Raw genomic sequence first — 17,789 nt, 5'->3', positions numbered from 1 at the left:
TGCAGTGTGTATGTGTAGTGTACAGTGTGTATGTATGTGTAGTGTGCAGTGTGTATGTGGAGTGTATGTATGTGTAGTGTGCAGTGTGTATGTATGTGAAGTGTGTATGTATGTGTAGTGTGCAGTGTGCATGTGGAGTGTATGTATGTGTAGTGTGTATGTGGAGTGTATGTATGTGTAGTGTGCAGTGTGTATGTGGAGTGTATGTATGTGTAGTGTGCAGTGTGTATGTGGAGTGTATGTATGTGTAGTGTGCAGTGTGTATGTGGAGTGTGTATGTGTAGTGTGCAGTGTGTATGTGGAGTGTGTATGTGTAGTGTGCAGTGTGTATGTGGAGTGTGTATGTGTAAGGTGCAGTGTGTATGTGGAGTGTATGTATGTGTAGTGTGCAGTGTGTATGTGTAGTGTATGTATGTGCAGTGTGTATAGGCAGTGTGTATGTGGAGTGTATGTATGTGGAGTGTATGTATGTGTAGTATGTGGAGTGTATGTATGTGGAGTGTGTATCGTGAGTGTGCATGTATGTATGTGCAGTGTATGTATGCTCCCTGTGCTGTGAAAGGTCTGTTCCATGTGCGGAGGATGTAGCGTCACCCCCTCCCTCACTTCACATACCACGGGCAGCCCCGCCCACCAGAGGCGGCCATCTTGTCCGGAAAGGGGACCGGACCGGCTGCATAGTGGTCTCCAGACGCAGACTTGCAGAAAAAGCCGAGCAGGGGGGTGAAGGTGGCGGACACGTCTGTAGAATACGTCTTGTCGGGAACTGTATGGAGCACGGCCATAGCTCACAGCTGACAGGCGGCCCATTGCACTGACATCACCGGGGATTACACCGGCTGGACCGGAGTGAGGGAAGGAGGGGGCCATGAGCTCTTGTTAGGAGCGGCCAATGTTCCGGAGAGGGGTTCCCGGCCTCTAGATCCGTGCCAAGGGAGGAGGTGGCGGAGAGGCCCCGGATCCCTCCGCCTGCACCATGGCCTCCAACTGCAGCAGCGCCGCCGCGGGCAGCGCCAGCAAAACCAAAACCAAGAAGAAACATTTCGTCTGTCAGAAAGTCAAGCTGTTCCGAGCCAGCGAGCCTCTCCTCAGTGTGCTGATGTGGGGGGTGAACCATACGGTAAGTATTTACTACACCTGTGCTGCATGTATCTGCAGATAGAATCCCCCATTCACATCTGTGCCATCTGACAGGTCAAGTCGCAGCCTATTGCCAGCAATGGGAGTGTCCAAATCAGTGCGACACCGACTGCATCCATTCCCTAAAGTAGTTCCTGCGCTACTTTTAGCGACTTAAGGGGCGACTTCCATAGACCTTTGTGCATGGACCCGCGCAGATGTCATTTAAATCGTCCTCCGAAGTCAGACTGAAATGCCGGTTTGAAATTGCGCAAATTCAGCTGAATGTCTTCAATTTCAGACCTGCATACAGTGTAAATCTAGGCTAAGTCGCTCCTGAAGTCGCACTGAAATGCACCTTTGAAATTGTGCGAGTTCAGAGGAAATCGCACGTTTTCAAACCTGCGTTCATTTAGGGCTAAGCCCTCATTCACATTTGAGGCGGGTTTGAAATCGGTCAAATTCAGCTGAACTCGCACGATTTTTAAAGCCACATTTTCAGTCCGACTTCAGACTGCTGACAATAAGCTGCGATTTGGCCTGTCAAATCCCCCCGATCTGAATGGGGGATAATACATAGTTGTACATGGGCTCCATTCACACCTAATACAGATGCAGGTCACGTATCGCACTTGGACCTCATTCACACCAAGTGATTTGGAGTCGCGGGAAGAATCGAGACCTTTCTAAATTACACGGATGTGGCAAAACACACCATACATGTTCACGTTGAAGGCGGGTTTAAAATTGTGCGGATTCAGCTGAACTTGCACAATTTCAAAGCCGCATTTCAGGGGTGACTTGAAAGATATCTGTGCGGGTTCATGCTCAGTTGTCTATTGAAATCACCCCCGAAGTCGCCAAAAGTAGTGCAGAAGCGGTGCCGCAAAGTTGGCATCGCACCAATTTGGATGCTCCCAGTGCCGGCAGTAGGCTGCGATTTGACCTGTCAAATAACCCCGATGTGAACCGAGGCCTAATACATAGTTGTACTTGGGCTTCATTCACACCTATAGCAAAAATGGAGTGAAGGCGCCAGAGAGACTGTTCCTAAAAGAGGTTGCATAAAGGGATGCTCACAACTGCTGTATTCAAAAAATATAAACTTTATTGAAAAACAAGGCATAGTGAAACATGTAAAAAAATGCCCCTTTCTTTTGTACGACAGACACGCATAAAGCAGACCACTCAGGCTCCATTCACACCTGGAAATTTAGAATTGCCATAATTCCGAATTGCAGTACAACGGGCGAAACGCGTTTGGGTGCCATAATACTCAATGACACCCCAAATGCGGTGCAATTTGCCACACAATAGATTTGTGCCTTTTAAAAGCTGTGCAAAGCTCATTGCCCAAAAAAGGAGCAGGAGGCAAATGCGCAAATGCAGCCTGTTGAGGTGAATGGGCTGCTGTATGTATGACACACAAAAACCTGTGCAAATCACACTTAAAAAAAAAAAAAAATGTACGTGAATAGCTGGCTTCTGTTCCACGCAGAAAGTTGTGTAAATCGCACTTATAAAAGGCCAGGCATAGAGAGAGTATTGGCACATCTTATGCATGCGCCATAATGGCACCCCACACACCTTGCTAACGCAAAGTACCATGCATTTTGGTGCGCCAGTTGCTGCTTTTTTGTGATATTCGTGTTAAGGGTCACCCACCGAAAAAAAATGAGCGTCCTTTGGGCTCCATTCACACCAATGCATTTTTTTAATGCTTTTTTGCACAAACACAGGACATTATTTTTGACATGATTTCCTATGGAACACGTTCACATCAATTAAGTGTATAGGTGTCACACCGCGCTAATTTAAATATTAAATAGAGCTGCTCGCCCTACAGTGGACCAGACATTGCAACTAATATGGTGATAAAGTACAGCGCCTTAAAAAAAAAAAATATCAATACATAAAGAAAAATATAAAAAATTAATCATAAAGTGCAAGGTGCCAAATTTACATATAACTAGCACTAAAGTCCATAAGTATAAAGTCCACAATAATCAATATTTATTTCATTCAATTTTACAAAAAAAAAAAATCATATCTCCAATTCCCAACCCCCGTCCTCACAATTCTCCTATTAACCACTTCTGGACCGGAAGGATTTGCCCCCTTAATGACCAGGCCATATTTTGCGATTCGGCACTGTGTTACTTCAACGAACAATTGCGCGATCGTGTGACGCTGTATCTAAATAAAATTGTTGTCCTTTTTTTTTCCCCACAAATAAAGCTTTCTTTTGGTGGCTAATTGTTTACCTGTGCAATTTTTTTATTTTTTGCGCTATAAACAAAAAAAGAACGACAATTCTGCTATACAGTATAACATTCTGAAAAAAAAAATTTAAAAATCAAACTTTAACATTTTAGGCCAATTTGTTTTCTGCTACATATTTTTGGTAAAAGAAAATCACAAGCGTATTTTGATTGGTTTGTGCAAAAGTTATCCTGACTACTAACTACGGGAAAGATTTATAATTTTCATTGTTGTTTTTTTTTGTTTTTTTTAAACTAGTAATGGCGGCGATCTTCAATTTTTTGCATGATTGCGGCGGACAGATCGGACCCCTAACTGACATTTTTGACACTTTTGGGGGACCAGTGATATTACTACAGTAATCAGTGCTAAAAATATGCACTGTTACTGAAATAAAGACACTGGCAGGGAAGGATCGATCCCCCGCTGAGATAAACGGAGTCCGTCCGACGGACGGGCTGTGTGAAAGGGGCCTAATTCCAATATGTTTTCTCTAATTTCCCCAAATTCGTATGTAATCTCTAGTAGTTTTAAAATCTCTCTTTCCCACTTTTCTTCGTCTCTGCTACACATGAATTTCATATCCTATATTTATTCAACTCTCCCGCACCATTCCCTACAGTGGGGACTTCGGTTTGTAGCCATCTTTATGGGATCGTCCCTTTCGCGGCATTGAAGCGGAGTTCCGGCCACAAAATCGACATAGTCGATTTTGGGCCATCCGCTTGCTATAGCTCACCTGAAAAAGAAACGGGTAGTTAGGATAAATTTTTTTTTTTTTTTTTTTTTACTTACCTTGTAATTGCAGAAAAACATACTCTCCTTTCTTCCACTTCCTCCCTCGGCGGCTGCGGCCCGCGCCGTCACTTCCGCTTTGCAAAGATTCTTGGGAGCTGAACGTCATCGCTCCCAGGAATCAATGCGACGGCACCGGCCCCGACGTCCGTTCCAGTGCAGGCGCCGTCATACCTTGCTAAACAGCTTTTGGGCATGCCCAGAAGCTGTGCAGGGATGACGCTGCAGACTCGGAAGTGACGGCGGGGACGCAGAAGAGGATCACGCTGGCTTCAAGCTGCCCACACCTGAGATGGCAGCACTGGAGAAAAATTTTTATAAGTAAGTATTTCTTCTAAAAGGTAAGTGCGAACCGGGACAGTTCAGAGGCTAGCCATTGTGGAATGTACTAGCCCTGACTGTCCTGGGGATATGTATGTTGAATTTTTTTTTTTTTGTGGCCGGAACTCCGCTTTAAGCAATTTTGGAACTATTGAATTTCTGTAGGATTGTAAATGATGGACTGGTTTTATGAAATAAACAAACCCAGTGATCATCGGCCACTTTCTCACTTGTAATTTGGTTGATAAGATGTATTTTTAACCAGTATATACAGATCTTGGGGCATTCCCACCATATAGGAAACATTGATCCTTCAGCCTGATACCCTCTCCAACACCAACTAGATTTCTCAGGGTGGTAACGGTGGGCCCTGGCCGGTGTAATATACCATCTCGATAGGCACTTGTAATTCAACTCAATGGTGTTTGCGTCTCTAGAGGTGCAATGTGCGGATCTCAGCACAGTTTTCACCTCGTGTTCTATTATTCTAATTCCTGTTTCTCTCTCCCAATTTTTGATAAAAGGAAGTTTCCTCTCTCTCCAGATCAGTTAACCTCTTCTTTACTAGGGACGATCAAACTTTTCAAAAGTTCGGTTTGGCCAGGACATCCGAACTTCCCGAAAGTTCGGCCCGGGTTTCAGAACCCTATTGAAATCAATGGGACCCGAACTTCGGTAATCAGAAAACACCATTTTGAAGCCTAAAAAGGGCATTGGGTTCTGGGTCATGCCCCAGGGACTATTAATCACACAAAAAAAAGTTCTTAAAAATTGTCATTTTTGATAGAGAGACAATTATTGCAAAAATTAAAAAAAAAAATTCTTTGGATTTAGTGTCTGGGGGTCTAAAAAGTGTACCTGTGAAGTTTCAGCTCTGTAGCATGTCCAGAACCAGAAAAAAAAAGATTGTTTGTATTAGGTCACATATAGAACAGGGATATGGCTCCGCTATTTTCACACCTTGCCGGTTTTGTACCATTTTTTTTTTTGGGCATTTTTTTGGGGGACTTTGGAGGCAGGCAAAACATCTGAACTTCTGTGTAGGGGTATATATACATACACCCATGTCTGTATATATACACATAGGTGTGAAAATAGCAGAACACTATGCTTGCGCTAATGAAATAATTAACACCAATATGTCTCCGCTCCTATAACACCTATATATGTGTGTATGTGTAAAAATACATATAAGCGTGTGTGTATATATACCCTATACAGAAGTTCAGATGTTTTGCCTGCCTCCAAAGACCCCAAAAAAATGCCCAAAAAAACACCAGCTACAAAAACGCCCAGGTGTGTTTTTGCAGCAGGCGTTTTTTTCCACAGCCAAATTGATTCTCTGACCCAGGTAAAAAAAATGTAGTGCCCGTTAATGGGATTAACAGAGTTGTATGCCCATTCAGCCTGCTTATAAAAAGCATCCCAAGTTTTGTATACAACTCTTGTTGATTTGTATATCTCTAAACTTTGGTAGAATCCAAATGTTCCTATCCAATTGTGCTCAGCTTAACGTGGTTTCCAGCTTTACCCATCCTTTTTTTAAATCTTTTATTGTCCATTCAATCATCCGTGATAACACTGTTGCTATATAGTATCTTTTAATATCCAGTACCCCTAAACCCCCTGACGCCTCATCTCTGCTTAGAGTCGCCCACCAGTCCCTTGTTTTTTTTTTTTTTTCCTGTGCCAAAATTTTTTGGATATACAGTAAACCCCCCTCCATTGCGGGGGTTACGTTCCGGACCCAGCCGCGAAAAGTGAAATTCCGCGAAATAGAAAAACCCTATTAAAATGCATTGTAGGCATGTTTTTTTACTGTCACTGTACGTGTAAAAGCATTTTAAGGTCTTTAAACACACTTTTAAAACAATAGAAACTCATTTAACCACTCTGCAACCGCTCACAGTAATACTACTGCGGCAGAGTGGTTCGTTATCGTCCAGTCACGTAGTATTAACGTGACTGGACACTCCCCCTTCTGGGCGGCGCTTGCGCGCCGCCGGAGGCTCGCTCCCGCTGTTTTCATTCACAGCGGGAGTCGGGCCAGGGGAGGAGCAGCGGCGATTGCCGCTGCTCTTACCCGATCGTCGGGGATCGAGTCTGGAGATCCGCCCGCTGTGTGTAAACACAGCGGGCGGATCTCCATAGTGACAGGGAGTGACAGATCGGAGTGTTCAGCATAGCTGGACATCCGATCTGTCCATGAATCACTCAGTCACCTCCCCCCCTACACGTCAGTAAGCACCAGGCATACATTAACCCCTCCCTCTCCAATAAAATTAACCCCTTCCCTGCCAGTGTCATTTTTACAGTAACAGTGCATATATATAGCACTGATTACTGCAGTAATGTCACTGGTACCCCCAAAAGTGTCAAAAATGTCAGTCAGGGGTCCGGTCTGTCCGCCGCAATGTCGCAGTCCCGCAAAAAAAATCGCAGATCGCCGCCATTACGCGTTAAAAAAAAAACACCAAAAATGACAGAAATCTTTCCCTTTGTTAGTAAACGCAATAACTTTTGCGCAAACCAATCAAAATACGCTTATTGCGATTTTTTTTACCAAACATATGTAGCATAAAACAAATTGGCCAAAAATTTTTAAAAAAATTGGTTTTTACATCTTTTTTGGGGGGAATTTCATATAAAAAAATGTTAAAAATATTGTTATTTTTTCAAAATAAACGCTCTTTTTTTGTTTATAGCGCAAAAAGTAAAAATCGCACAGGTGATCAAATACCACCAAAAGAAAGCTCTGTTTGTGGGAAAAAAAGGACGTAAATTTCGTTTGGGTACGGCGTCGCACGACCGCGCAATTGTCAGTTGAAGTCGCACAGCGCCGAATCGCAAAAAGTGGCCTGGACGGAAGACAGCAAAATCCTCCGGTTGTAAAGTGGTTAAACACATAAAAGATACTAAGAGACATAGCAAGAGCTATGGAAAACACAAAAATATTTCATTTTTAATGATTTATATAGTAAAATAACATTACAAAAAAAACCGCGAATTACCGGGACCGCAAAAACTGAACCGCGATGTAGCGGGGGATTACTGTAATCGTTTTTATTTTAAATATGCAACTGGAATAGCAATAGGGAGCATTTGGAATCTGTATAGAATTTTAGGCTTATCATTTTAAAGATACTAATTCTGCCCAGCCACGATAATTGACTCGAGATATTCCTGATATTAAAGAGGAAGTAAACCCTCCTCTGACACTTTTACCTATAGGTAAGCCTATAATAAGACTTACCTATAGGTACTGTAAATATCTCCTAAACATGTACAGTTTAGGAGATATTTACCTTACATGCAGCCAGTGACGTCACTGGCGCATGCGCTCTGAAGGAACGGCCACTGGTGCCGTTCCTTCAGAGTGCCGTGACCGTCAGCTCCCGCGCGCGGGAGTGACGTCACTGCGGCTCCGGCCAGTCAGATGGCTGGATGCCGCGATCCCGGAAGACCTGTCCAGTCGCCCGTCATAGAGGTAAGCGGGCGGCACTGCGGGGCTTCGTTCTTAGGTAAGTATTTCATAATGAGCTAGTATGTGATGCATACTAGCTCATTATGTGTTTCTCTTTCAGGTTAAAAAAAAAAAAAAAAATGTTTGGGTTTACAACCTCTTTAAACTTTATCTCCTCCAACATTGGAATATAGTTGGCCAGGTAGAGATTTTCAGATAATGGGGTTATATTTATCCCTAAATAATTTAATGTGTATTTCGCCCAAGTAAATGGAAATTCTTTCTGTAATGCCTGTTCTTTTTTCTTTTTTTTTTTTTTTTTTTTCAATCTAATATTTAAAATTTCGGATTTTATTGGGTTTATCTTTAAAATTTGACAAGTCTCCATATCTTCTCAGTTCTTTGATATTCCCAGGCTGATTTTAGGATTACTTATATAAAATAGGAGATTTAGCACATATGCTACGATTTTATGTTCATTATGCCTGATCTTCACCCCTGTTATATCTATATTGTTCCTGATCGAGGCCAACAGAGGTTCTAATGACAGGACGAGCAATAGGGGTGACAAAGGACACCCCTGTCTCGTCCCATTGCACATCTCGATCCCCGCTGACAGACTACCATTTACCTTTACTGAAGCAGCAGAGGGATTTCTGGAAAGAGCTCCTATCCAGCGAATCATCCTAGGGCCGACTCCTAAGTTCTATATTGTTTCAACCATGAAGTCCCAATCCACCCTGTCCAAAGCTTTTTTAGCGTCAACTGACAACAGGAGTGCTGGGACTAGGGATGCACCGATCAGATATTAGGATATGATATCGGCGCCGATACTGCCACAATAGCTGGATCGGGAAAATTAACCGATCCACGGGCCGATACGGTTTTGCTGAGTCCCAGCTCAGCTGTCCCTTACTTGGTGTAGTAGTAGTAGAGCTGCACATGACATTTGCTCGATTCTTTAGACTACATTCACACCTGAGCGTAGCGTTTTCGCGTGTTTTTTTACCGCGATTTACAGGCGTTTTTTGTTCAGGCGTTTTTAGATTGAATAGAGACCAATGGAAAAAGCCTGTAATCTGCCCAAAAAGAAGCTCATGTACTTTTTTGAGCGTTGGGCGTTTTGCCCACAGTGTCAAAATGCTCAGATGTGAACAGGGGCCATTGAAATGAATAGGATTTGTCTTGTTGGGCGTTTTGAGAGCTGATCCTAGAGCAGAAAAAAACGCCCCAAAACGCCTACATGTGAACGGAGCCTTACATAGCTGTGAGGGAGCAAAGAAAAGCTGTCAAAGGAAAAAAAAAAAAAAAGAGCCTCCCGCAAATGCCAACATCAGTCTCCCAGTTAAGTATAAATACAATGTATCTTTTCCTTCCCGGAGGAGGGAAGTTTAACCTCTTAGAGCCGGTTCACACTGAGGCGACACGACTCCTTACTACTTCGGGGGCGACTTGTGCATTACCATGCACCACGACTTCGGAGCGACTTGCAGGGACTTCACATAATGGAAGTCTATGCAAGTCTCTCCGAGGTCGCCCTGAAGTAGTACAGGACCCTTTTTCTAAGTCGGAGCGACTTGTGTCGCTCCTATTAGAACGGGTTCTGTAGCGGTCAATGGACCGCGAGGGAGCGCGACTTGTCAGGCTGACAAGTCGCCTGACAAGTCACGCTAGTGTGAACCGACTCTTAAAGACTAAGGCCCCTTTCACACTTGTGCGACTTGTCATGCGATTTGGGACTGCAAAATCGCATGACAAGTCGTTCTCCATTATTTCCAATGAGCCCCATTCATATCTGTGCGACTTGAAGTCACACCGACTTCAAAGTAGTCCCTGCTCTACTTTTATGCCTGTGATCCTCATATTTAGGATCACAGGTCTCTGTGTTTATTTCACAGGTCCTTCTCCCATACAGTTAGAAAACCCTCCCCTATGTTTATTTCACAGGTCCTTCTCCCATACAGTTAGAAAACCCTCCCCTAGGCTCACACTTAACCCTGGGATCACCCCTGGGTTAACCCCTTCTCTGCCAGTGTCATTATTACAGTAACAGTGCATATTTTTAGCACTGATAACTGTAATAATGTCAGGGGTCCGATCTGTCCTCCGCAGTGTCGCAGTCCCGCTAAAAAATCGCAGATCCGTCCCCATTACTAAAAAAAAAAAAAAATTAAATCTTTCCCTTAGTCTGTAGAGGCAATAACTTTTGCGCAAACAAATCAAAATACGCTTATTGGGATTTTTTTTTTCTACCAAAAATACGTTGCAGAATACAAATTGGCCTAAAAGGAAGAACTTGTTATCACAGATGATTGAATGGACAACTTTTTTTTTTTAGGAAGTGAAAAATATTGTTTTTGTTTTTTTTTTTTTTGTTTATAGCGCAATAAATAAAAATCGCACAGGTGATCAAATACTACCGAAAGAAAGCTATATTTGTGGGGAAAAAAAAGACATCAATTTTATTTAGGTACTTAGGCGATTGACACGTGATACCCCCTGCAGGGATTTTTCCTTTTGTTGAGTCCGGTCCTGGGAGAGTGGGAAGCACAACTTTATCCACTTCACCATCCACTTTCAAGATTTCTTTGGGATTGTCATTTTTATGGACTTTTTATATTCTTTTATTATGGATTAGATTTCAATTGATTTACATATATTCACTTTAGCACTATAGCACTTTAATGATTTTTTTAGTGTGTATTACAGTCCTTTGTATTGTTCACCTCACCAGCACCTACCACTTTTTTGATGAATTTGAGCTACAGTATTTATTAGGAAAATTGTTAGATGTTTTTGATGTATTAATATCTAACTTTATTTATCATTAAATCACCAGTGGTATCTACACTTCTTTATACTGGGTACACATCTTGTTTATCACAATATTGTTCCTGGCTTTAGCTCTGCCAGGTTTATATATAATTTTATATAATTTTTCCCCTAGGCAGCGCCACTTATTCCTCTGTGTTTTTTCTATTGCCTCTATGAGTCTATGGTCCAACATTATATAGTCCAGTCTTGAGTACGTCTGGTGCACGGGGGGAATATAATGAATAATCTCTCTCCTGCATGCTGGATTCTCCAATGTTTACTATGTCATGTAGGAAATCACAAACCTCCCCACTTCAGACTCCTGAAGAAAGGCCTGCGTGTCTGAAACGCGTCGGGTGGGAGGATTTCCTCCAAGAAGTCAACATGTACCATTTGAGTATATGCATCACAATTCTCTCCATTTTCTTTTGAAAATTACACCTCTACATACTATCTGTATAACTTATGTGACATTTTTGATCTATGTAAGATCGATTTTAAACTTTGTTAATAAAATGATATAATTTTTATCTACTGACATTTATAAAGCTTTTTTCTAACTTTCCTAAGCTGGTATCCATCCTTCCCCCCCATGCACCGGACGTACAATCAAGAAGCGGATCCATACAGAAATTAAGATCTCCTGCCGAGATTAGATAACCCTTTTTGAAAAGGAACAATTTGTCTCAAATTTTCTTTTGAAATCCTAATGAATTTTTATTTGGGCAATATCTATTTGCTAATGTGCAATCTAGACCCTGTAATTGTCACCTCCAGGAAGATGTATCGGCCATCAGGGTCCAAAAGTGTTTCTTCCAGGCAAAACCCTGACGCCTTTGGCAAATCCTATAGCAACTCCCTTTGGACTTTTATTGGGTGAATACCCATATACCAATTCGGGAAATATTTTATTTTGAGTAGATCTTTTGTGTTCTGTGTGATAGGTCTCGTGTAAAAAGGAAATTTTAACAGAATTATTTCTAAGTACCTCCAACAATTTGTCTTTTGGTTGGGGTACTTAGTCCTCTGACGTTATACGATAACATTTTCAGGCAATTTTATTTTAATTTTAATCTCTCTATCAGCTCTTGCCCCTTGATTTTTAATCTCTCCCCACGACCTCCACCTGTACAAGTCGGGTGAGGGAAGTGGGGGGGCCCACATTATAGCGCTCACGTATACGTTAGCCAAAACTTTACGGGAGGACAATACCCTGTTCAGTAGGACTATAAGTTTTACAATTCTAGATTCCCCACTACCCTCCTCCCTCTTTATCATCTTTACCCTAAGCTCCTCCATCATCCCCCTCCCTCCTCCAACCCTTCCTCCCCCAGACCCCTCGTAATTCCCTTTCCCTGATGTTATTGATTGGCTAAAGATCCTATCAAAGAAATTGAAGGGATCAATCCAAAGATTCCCCTCACTCTCTCTACTCTTGTCCTTCAGGGTGGTGCTCAGCAGGCGCACTCGTGAACACTGCCTCTATCCTGCTAAGTGAGGAAGTCCAAGGCCCTTCCGGACTGCCAAACTAAGTCACAGTTCAAACTTCATAGATCAATAGTGTTGAATGAAGTTGAAAAGAGGAATACCAGTGTAAACTTTGTGGTTTAAATTTGTCTTGCCATCATACGTGTTGAAATCACGACTGTGTACCATCCACCAGTCAATATAAATTCACTGCTTACCAGAGAATGTGGACTTGGATACCATGAGCACTGAGTCAACCGCATTTAAGATATAGCTGGAGATTGATTGGCAGTCTTACCGTGGATTGAAGTTACGTTATTTCCAGAGTTTCCTGTATGCTCCATCTTCAGCCATTCCTTTCTGTCATATTCCTGATCGATCGCAGGTGGCCGGCGGACCCGCTAAATGGCCCCCACTGTGTCCAATGACAGCGGGAGAGTGGCTCGGGCGGCGCACACGTGCCCCCTAGAACCCTTGTGTGCTTAAGGGCCGCCCTGGCACAGTAAATGTACGTGGGGCTGTCCTTAAGTGGTTAAAAGCAAAACTGTGCTGCAGAAAAGCATGTAGTGGGGTTACTGCCATTTTGCGGCGATTTGCGTTTTTTTAACCACTTCCAGCCCAAGTTTATTCTGCCACTTCTCTCCTACATGTAAAAATCATATTTTTGTTGCTAGAAAATTACTCGAAACCCCCAAACATATCTTGTTTGTTTTTTAGCAGAGACCCAAGGGAATAAATTGGAGGTCATTGATATTTTTTATATCACAAGGTATTTGCGCAGCAAATTCTTTTTTTTTTTTTTTTTGGAAAAAAAATCTTTTTAATGAATTAAAAAAAGAAACCCTAAAGTTAGCCCGATTATTTTGTATAATGGGAAAGATTATGTTATACTGAGTAAATAGATACCTAAAATGTTATGCTTTAAAATTTCACAAACTCGTGGAATGGCATCAAACTTAGGCACTTAAAAAATCTCCATAGGCGACAATTTAAACAGGTTACCTGTTCAGAGTTACAGAGGAGGTCTCTGGGTAGAATTATTGTTCTTGCTCTAATGTTTGTGGCGATACCCCATATGTGTGGTTTGAATACCATTTCACATATGTGGGCGTGACATGCGTATGCATTCGCTTCTGTGCGTAAGCACATGGGGACGGAGGGGCTTTACATTTTTTTTCTTTTTTTTTTATTTTACTTTTATTTTTTGTTTGACACTATCCCTCAACATTTCTTCTTCTTCTTTTTTTTTTTTTTTTTTTTTTTTTTTATCGATTTTATTAATTAATGTAAACATTCCTTGTAATGGGAATAGGGCATGATATGTCCTCTTTACAGCAAGAGATGGGTCCCCAGATCTCTCCTGTAGGCTGGAAAGCCTGAAACCCCCCCCCCCCCCCAAAAAAAAAAACTACCATATTTATCAGCGTATAACACTCACCTCAATTTTAGGAGGGAAATTTTCAGGAAAAAGTTTAAATTTGAAATAAACCGCTTTGAACTCAGAACTTTTTTTTTTTAAATCAAATGCAGCCTCGCCAGCGCAGTGTCGTCTCTTGCAGCCTCGCCAGCACCATTGCATAGAGCAGGGATGGGTCGGGCCGAGGAGTGGGAGGACAAGCGACTGCTGTCATCTGAAGTTGTGGCGCCTATGATGGACGTCGCACATCCTGGCCTCTGTGCTGTCTGTCATAGGAGGCGGGACTTCCTATGACAGCGACCGCTCATCCTTCCTTCTCCCTGGCCCGCCTCTCGGCACTGCCTGGGTTTTTTTTTGTAGGTAGATATAGATATAGATATATAAAGGCTTATAACACGCACTGCTGCTTTGCCCTCCATTTTTAGGAGGAAAAGGTGCGTGTTATACGGCAATAAATATCTCGGCTTCCCAACCAGGATAGATTTGATTTAACTCACTAGAACAAAGGCTTATTTTATTCATCTCGATTTAAAGCATAATTTCTCTTACGTCCTCCGACAGTCGCCGCCTCTCCATATTCGTCACAATGGGGTAATTGACCTTTGCTCCGTAGGAGTAGCTAGGCAACAGAATGTCGATATTAAAGCTTTTAGCATATCCCACCCCCAGGGGGTGGTCCCCTCAGTCAATACCCTCCTGCTTCCTGTTCCATACCTCAGTTTCATTGTCTAGCTTTCAGGAGTTAGCTAGCTGTTTCTTTGCTGGGGCATTTTGTCTCAGCCTTTATCTTTTCTTTTTGATTTTATTTGAGTTTTTTTCTCTCTCTTTACTTAGCTGTTACTTTTGTCAGCATTAGTTAGTTCTTCTGATGAAGAGGATCGTGCGGGCTGGGTCTCGGGCTGGCCCCCCTGGTCGCAGGTTGTGGGCCAGTGGCTTCCCAGTAGGGCTGTCACGACTCGTCGACGTAGTCGACTACGTCGACTACAAAAAATCGTCGACGTGCGGAAAATGCGTCGACGCGTCAACGTGTGACGTCACACGCCGCCGGCCGCCGCGCCGCTTCAAGCATTGCCGGCCGGGTGAAATTCCCCCGCCGGGCTCCGTCGGAGACGAGAGGTGAGTGCTGACCGTCTCCAGCACCCCTGTACTGCCACAACACATTCGCATCCTCCCCCAGCTACTTAGAGATGTCACATTTGCGGCGCTACACCGGCTTTGTAATGGCCTGTACTAGGTGGGAGGGCTTACTGGGGGGTCTGCACTGGAAGGGGGGCTTACTAAGTGGTCTGTACAGTACAGACCACTTAGTAAGCCCCCCTCCCAGTACAGACCCCCCAGTAAGCCCTCCCACCTAGTACAGTCTGTACTAGGTAGGAGGGCTTACTGAGGGGTCTGCACAGGGAGGGGGGCTTACTGAGGGGTCTGTACTAGGTTGGAGGGCTTACTGAGGGGTCTGCACTGGGAGGGGGGGCTTACTAAGGGGTCTGTACTAGGTTGGAGGGCTTACTGAGGGGTCTGTACTAGTGTACTGGGAGGGGGGCTTACTAAGTGGTCTGTACAGTACAGACCCCTCAGTAAGCCCTCCCACCTAGTACAGACCCCTTAGTAAGCCCCCCCTCCCAGTGCAGACCCCTCAGTAAGCCCTCCAACCTAGTACAGACCCCTTAGTAAGCCCCCCTCCCAGTGCAGACCCCTCAGTAAGCCCTCCCACCCAGTACATACTGTACTAGGTGGGAGGGCTTACTGAGGGGTCTGCACTGGGAGGGGGGCTTACTAAGGGGTCTGTACTGGGAGGGGGGCTTACTAAGGGGTCTGTACTAGGTTGGAGGGCTTTCTGAGGGGTCTGTACTGGAAGGGGGGCTTACTAAGTGGTCTGTACAGTACAGACCACTTAGTAAGCCCCCCTTCCAGTACAGACCCCTCAGTAAGCCCTCCCACCTAGTACAGACCCCTTAGTAAGCCCCCCCTCCCAGTGCAGACCCCTCAGTAAGCCCTCCCACCCAGTACATACTGTATTAGGTGGGAGGGCTTACTGAGGGGTCTGCACTGGGAGGGGGGCTTACTAAGTGGTCTGTACTGGGTGGGAGGGCTTACTGAGGGGTCTGTACTGGGAGGGGGGTTTAGTAAGTGGTCTGTACTAGGTGGGAGGGCTTACTGAGGGGTCTGTACTGGGAGGGGGGCTTAGTAAGTGGTCTGTACTAGATGGGAGGGCTTACTGAGGGGTCTGTACTGGGAGGGGGGCTTACTAAGTGGTCTGTACTGGGTGGGAGGGCTTACTGTGGGGGGCTGTACTGGGAGGGGGGCTTACTGAGGGGTCTGTAGTGGGAGGGGGGCTTACTGAGGGGTCTGTATTAATTACAGGATTAATTAGCTAATCAAAAAGACTAAATTTAAGCAAAAAAACAAAAAAATTAAATCGATAGATTAGTCGACAGACAAATTAATCGTTAGTTGCAGCCCTACTTCCCAGCCTGCCATCGAGCGTTCAGTCAGGTATTTTTCCTGGCATTGGTGAACGACCCATCCCTGTTCGCTGCAGGGATGCTGTGGTGAGGTGGCTACCTCACTGGACGCCATGCGGTTTCGTACCGCAGTGCTGCTGCGTCCTGGCTGCGACTTTCCCTGTCCCATGTGCAGTGGCTTGATCGCTTGTGCAGGTTCCCCACGCCATTCGGAAGGTAAGTGTTCTCTGTGTGGGGACCTGTCTGTTTAGTGGGTGTCAGTCTGGGACTGTGTAACCCTGCATGTCTATTCACACTATGAGGCTCCCTGTCTGGATGCTGCTGTGGGCTGCAAGGAGGGGGGCTGTGATACACTCTTCTGTGTTACTAACTGTGTGATATCTCTGTGTGACATGCTATATGTTGTAGGGCATGCTGTGGTACATGTTTTGTGCAACATGCGGCGGCCGCTGCTGCGGCCCGCCATTTTGATAACTGCAGGCATATGAGGGCTTCTTCTATATGCTGGGAGCGGCGTTTTGGCGCCAAGCGCCGGCGTTTTGGCGCCAAGCGCCGCCATTTTGGCGGCAATCGCTCCGGCCTCATGTAGCACTGCATTTACCTCCTCCCCCAGCGGCCATTTTTTTGTAGCCTTCCATAGGCTTTATAGGAGCGGCTTCTGTTGCATCACTTCCTTTTCCCTGGGCACACCAATCGATACAGCAGCAGCAGTGATCTCTCCAGGTTTTTATCCTCTTTAGTCCTGTGTTCCTTGCCTGAGTTTGTAGTTTTCCCTGTGGGGGTCGACTTGTGCTGGTGTGTGTGAGCGGTGGGCTGCGCTCGCCGCGCTTTTAAAGGGACAGTTACCCTTTTTTCTCCTGCACATTTCTGGGGGCATGGATTCTCAGGAAAGCAAATTTCCTCCCGCTTTACTGGGAGGCCAAGGGGCTGCTGCTGTTTCCCCTGAGGGGGGCGATTTGGCCACAGTTGTGGCTAACCTGGCTGCTCAGGTGCAGATGCTTGTGGCTGCTCAATCCACTAAACGGCCCAGAGTTTCAATTTCCTCTGATTCAGAGGGCGAAGGTGATGGGGCAGCTATGCTCCCTGGACTTTGCAGGGTCGGAGGGGGATGCAGAGGTTGAGGGGGTTGATGATTCTCCCCCTGGCTCGTCCGAAGAGCTTGCCATCATGGATGAATTGGTTGCTTCTATCAAACAAACGTTGCATTTGCAGGATGAACCGTGTCCGCCTGCCGTTCTGGCTTCTTATGGGACACAGCGGAGACGCAAAACATCGCAGGTTTTTCCTTGCACTGAGGATTTTCAGCGCGCTGTTAGTGAACAATGGCGCAATCTAAAAAAGCCTTTTGCTGTACCAAGTAGGTTCAAGCTGCGTTATCCCTTCACGCTGATGAACGCTGGTGTGTTCCACCTCCGGTGGATCACGCGGTGGCGGTTTTGAATAAATCCACTGCGATTCCGGCAGAGGATACCCCGGTGTTCCGGGAACCTATGGACAGGAGACTGGAGTCTATTGCCCGTCATACTTACTCGGTTACCGGTTCCATGCTAAAAGCTATTTTTGCTTCCCTTATGGCAGCTCAAGCTGTCGCGGATTGGATGCAAGTGCTCAGGCGCGTCCTGGTGGCTGATTCCGCCCCGCCGACGACATTGGCAATGGTGGATCAGAT

General features: G+C 44.8%; 1 protein-coding gene across 2 annotated transcripts in view; it reads left to right on the top strand.

The window, feature by feature from the left end:
- Positions 1–950: 950 nt before the first annotated feature.
- LOC309567307 (phosphatidylinositol 5-phosphate 4-kinase type-2 beta) overlaps positions 951–17,789 on the top strand; it is a 176,666-nt gene continuing 159,827 nt past the window's right edge. For both annotated transcript variants that reach the window (XM_082272717.1, XM_082272716.1), the window contains exon 1: positions 951–1,120. In XM_082272717.1, coding sequence (XP_082128843.1) covers positions 977–1,120 — 144 coding nt within the window. In that variant the 5' untranslated portion in view covers positions 951–976. The remainder of the gene's footprint in view (positions 1,121–17,789) is intronic.

Source organism: Pelophylax lessonae, assembly GCF_965119305.1.
Source record: "Pelophylax lessonae genome assembly, chromosome: 11".
NCBI classification, from domain to species: Eukaryota; Metazoa; Chordata; class Amphibia; order Anura; family Ranidae; genus Pelophylax; species Pelophylax lessonae.
This window is presented reverse-complemented; position numbering and strand designations above follow the sequence as displayed.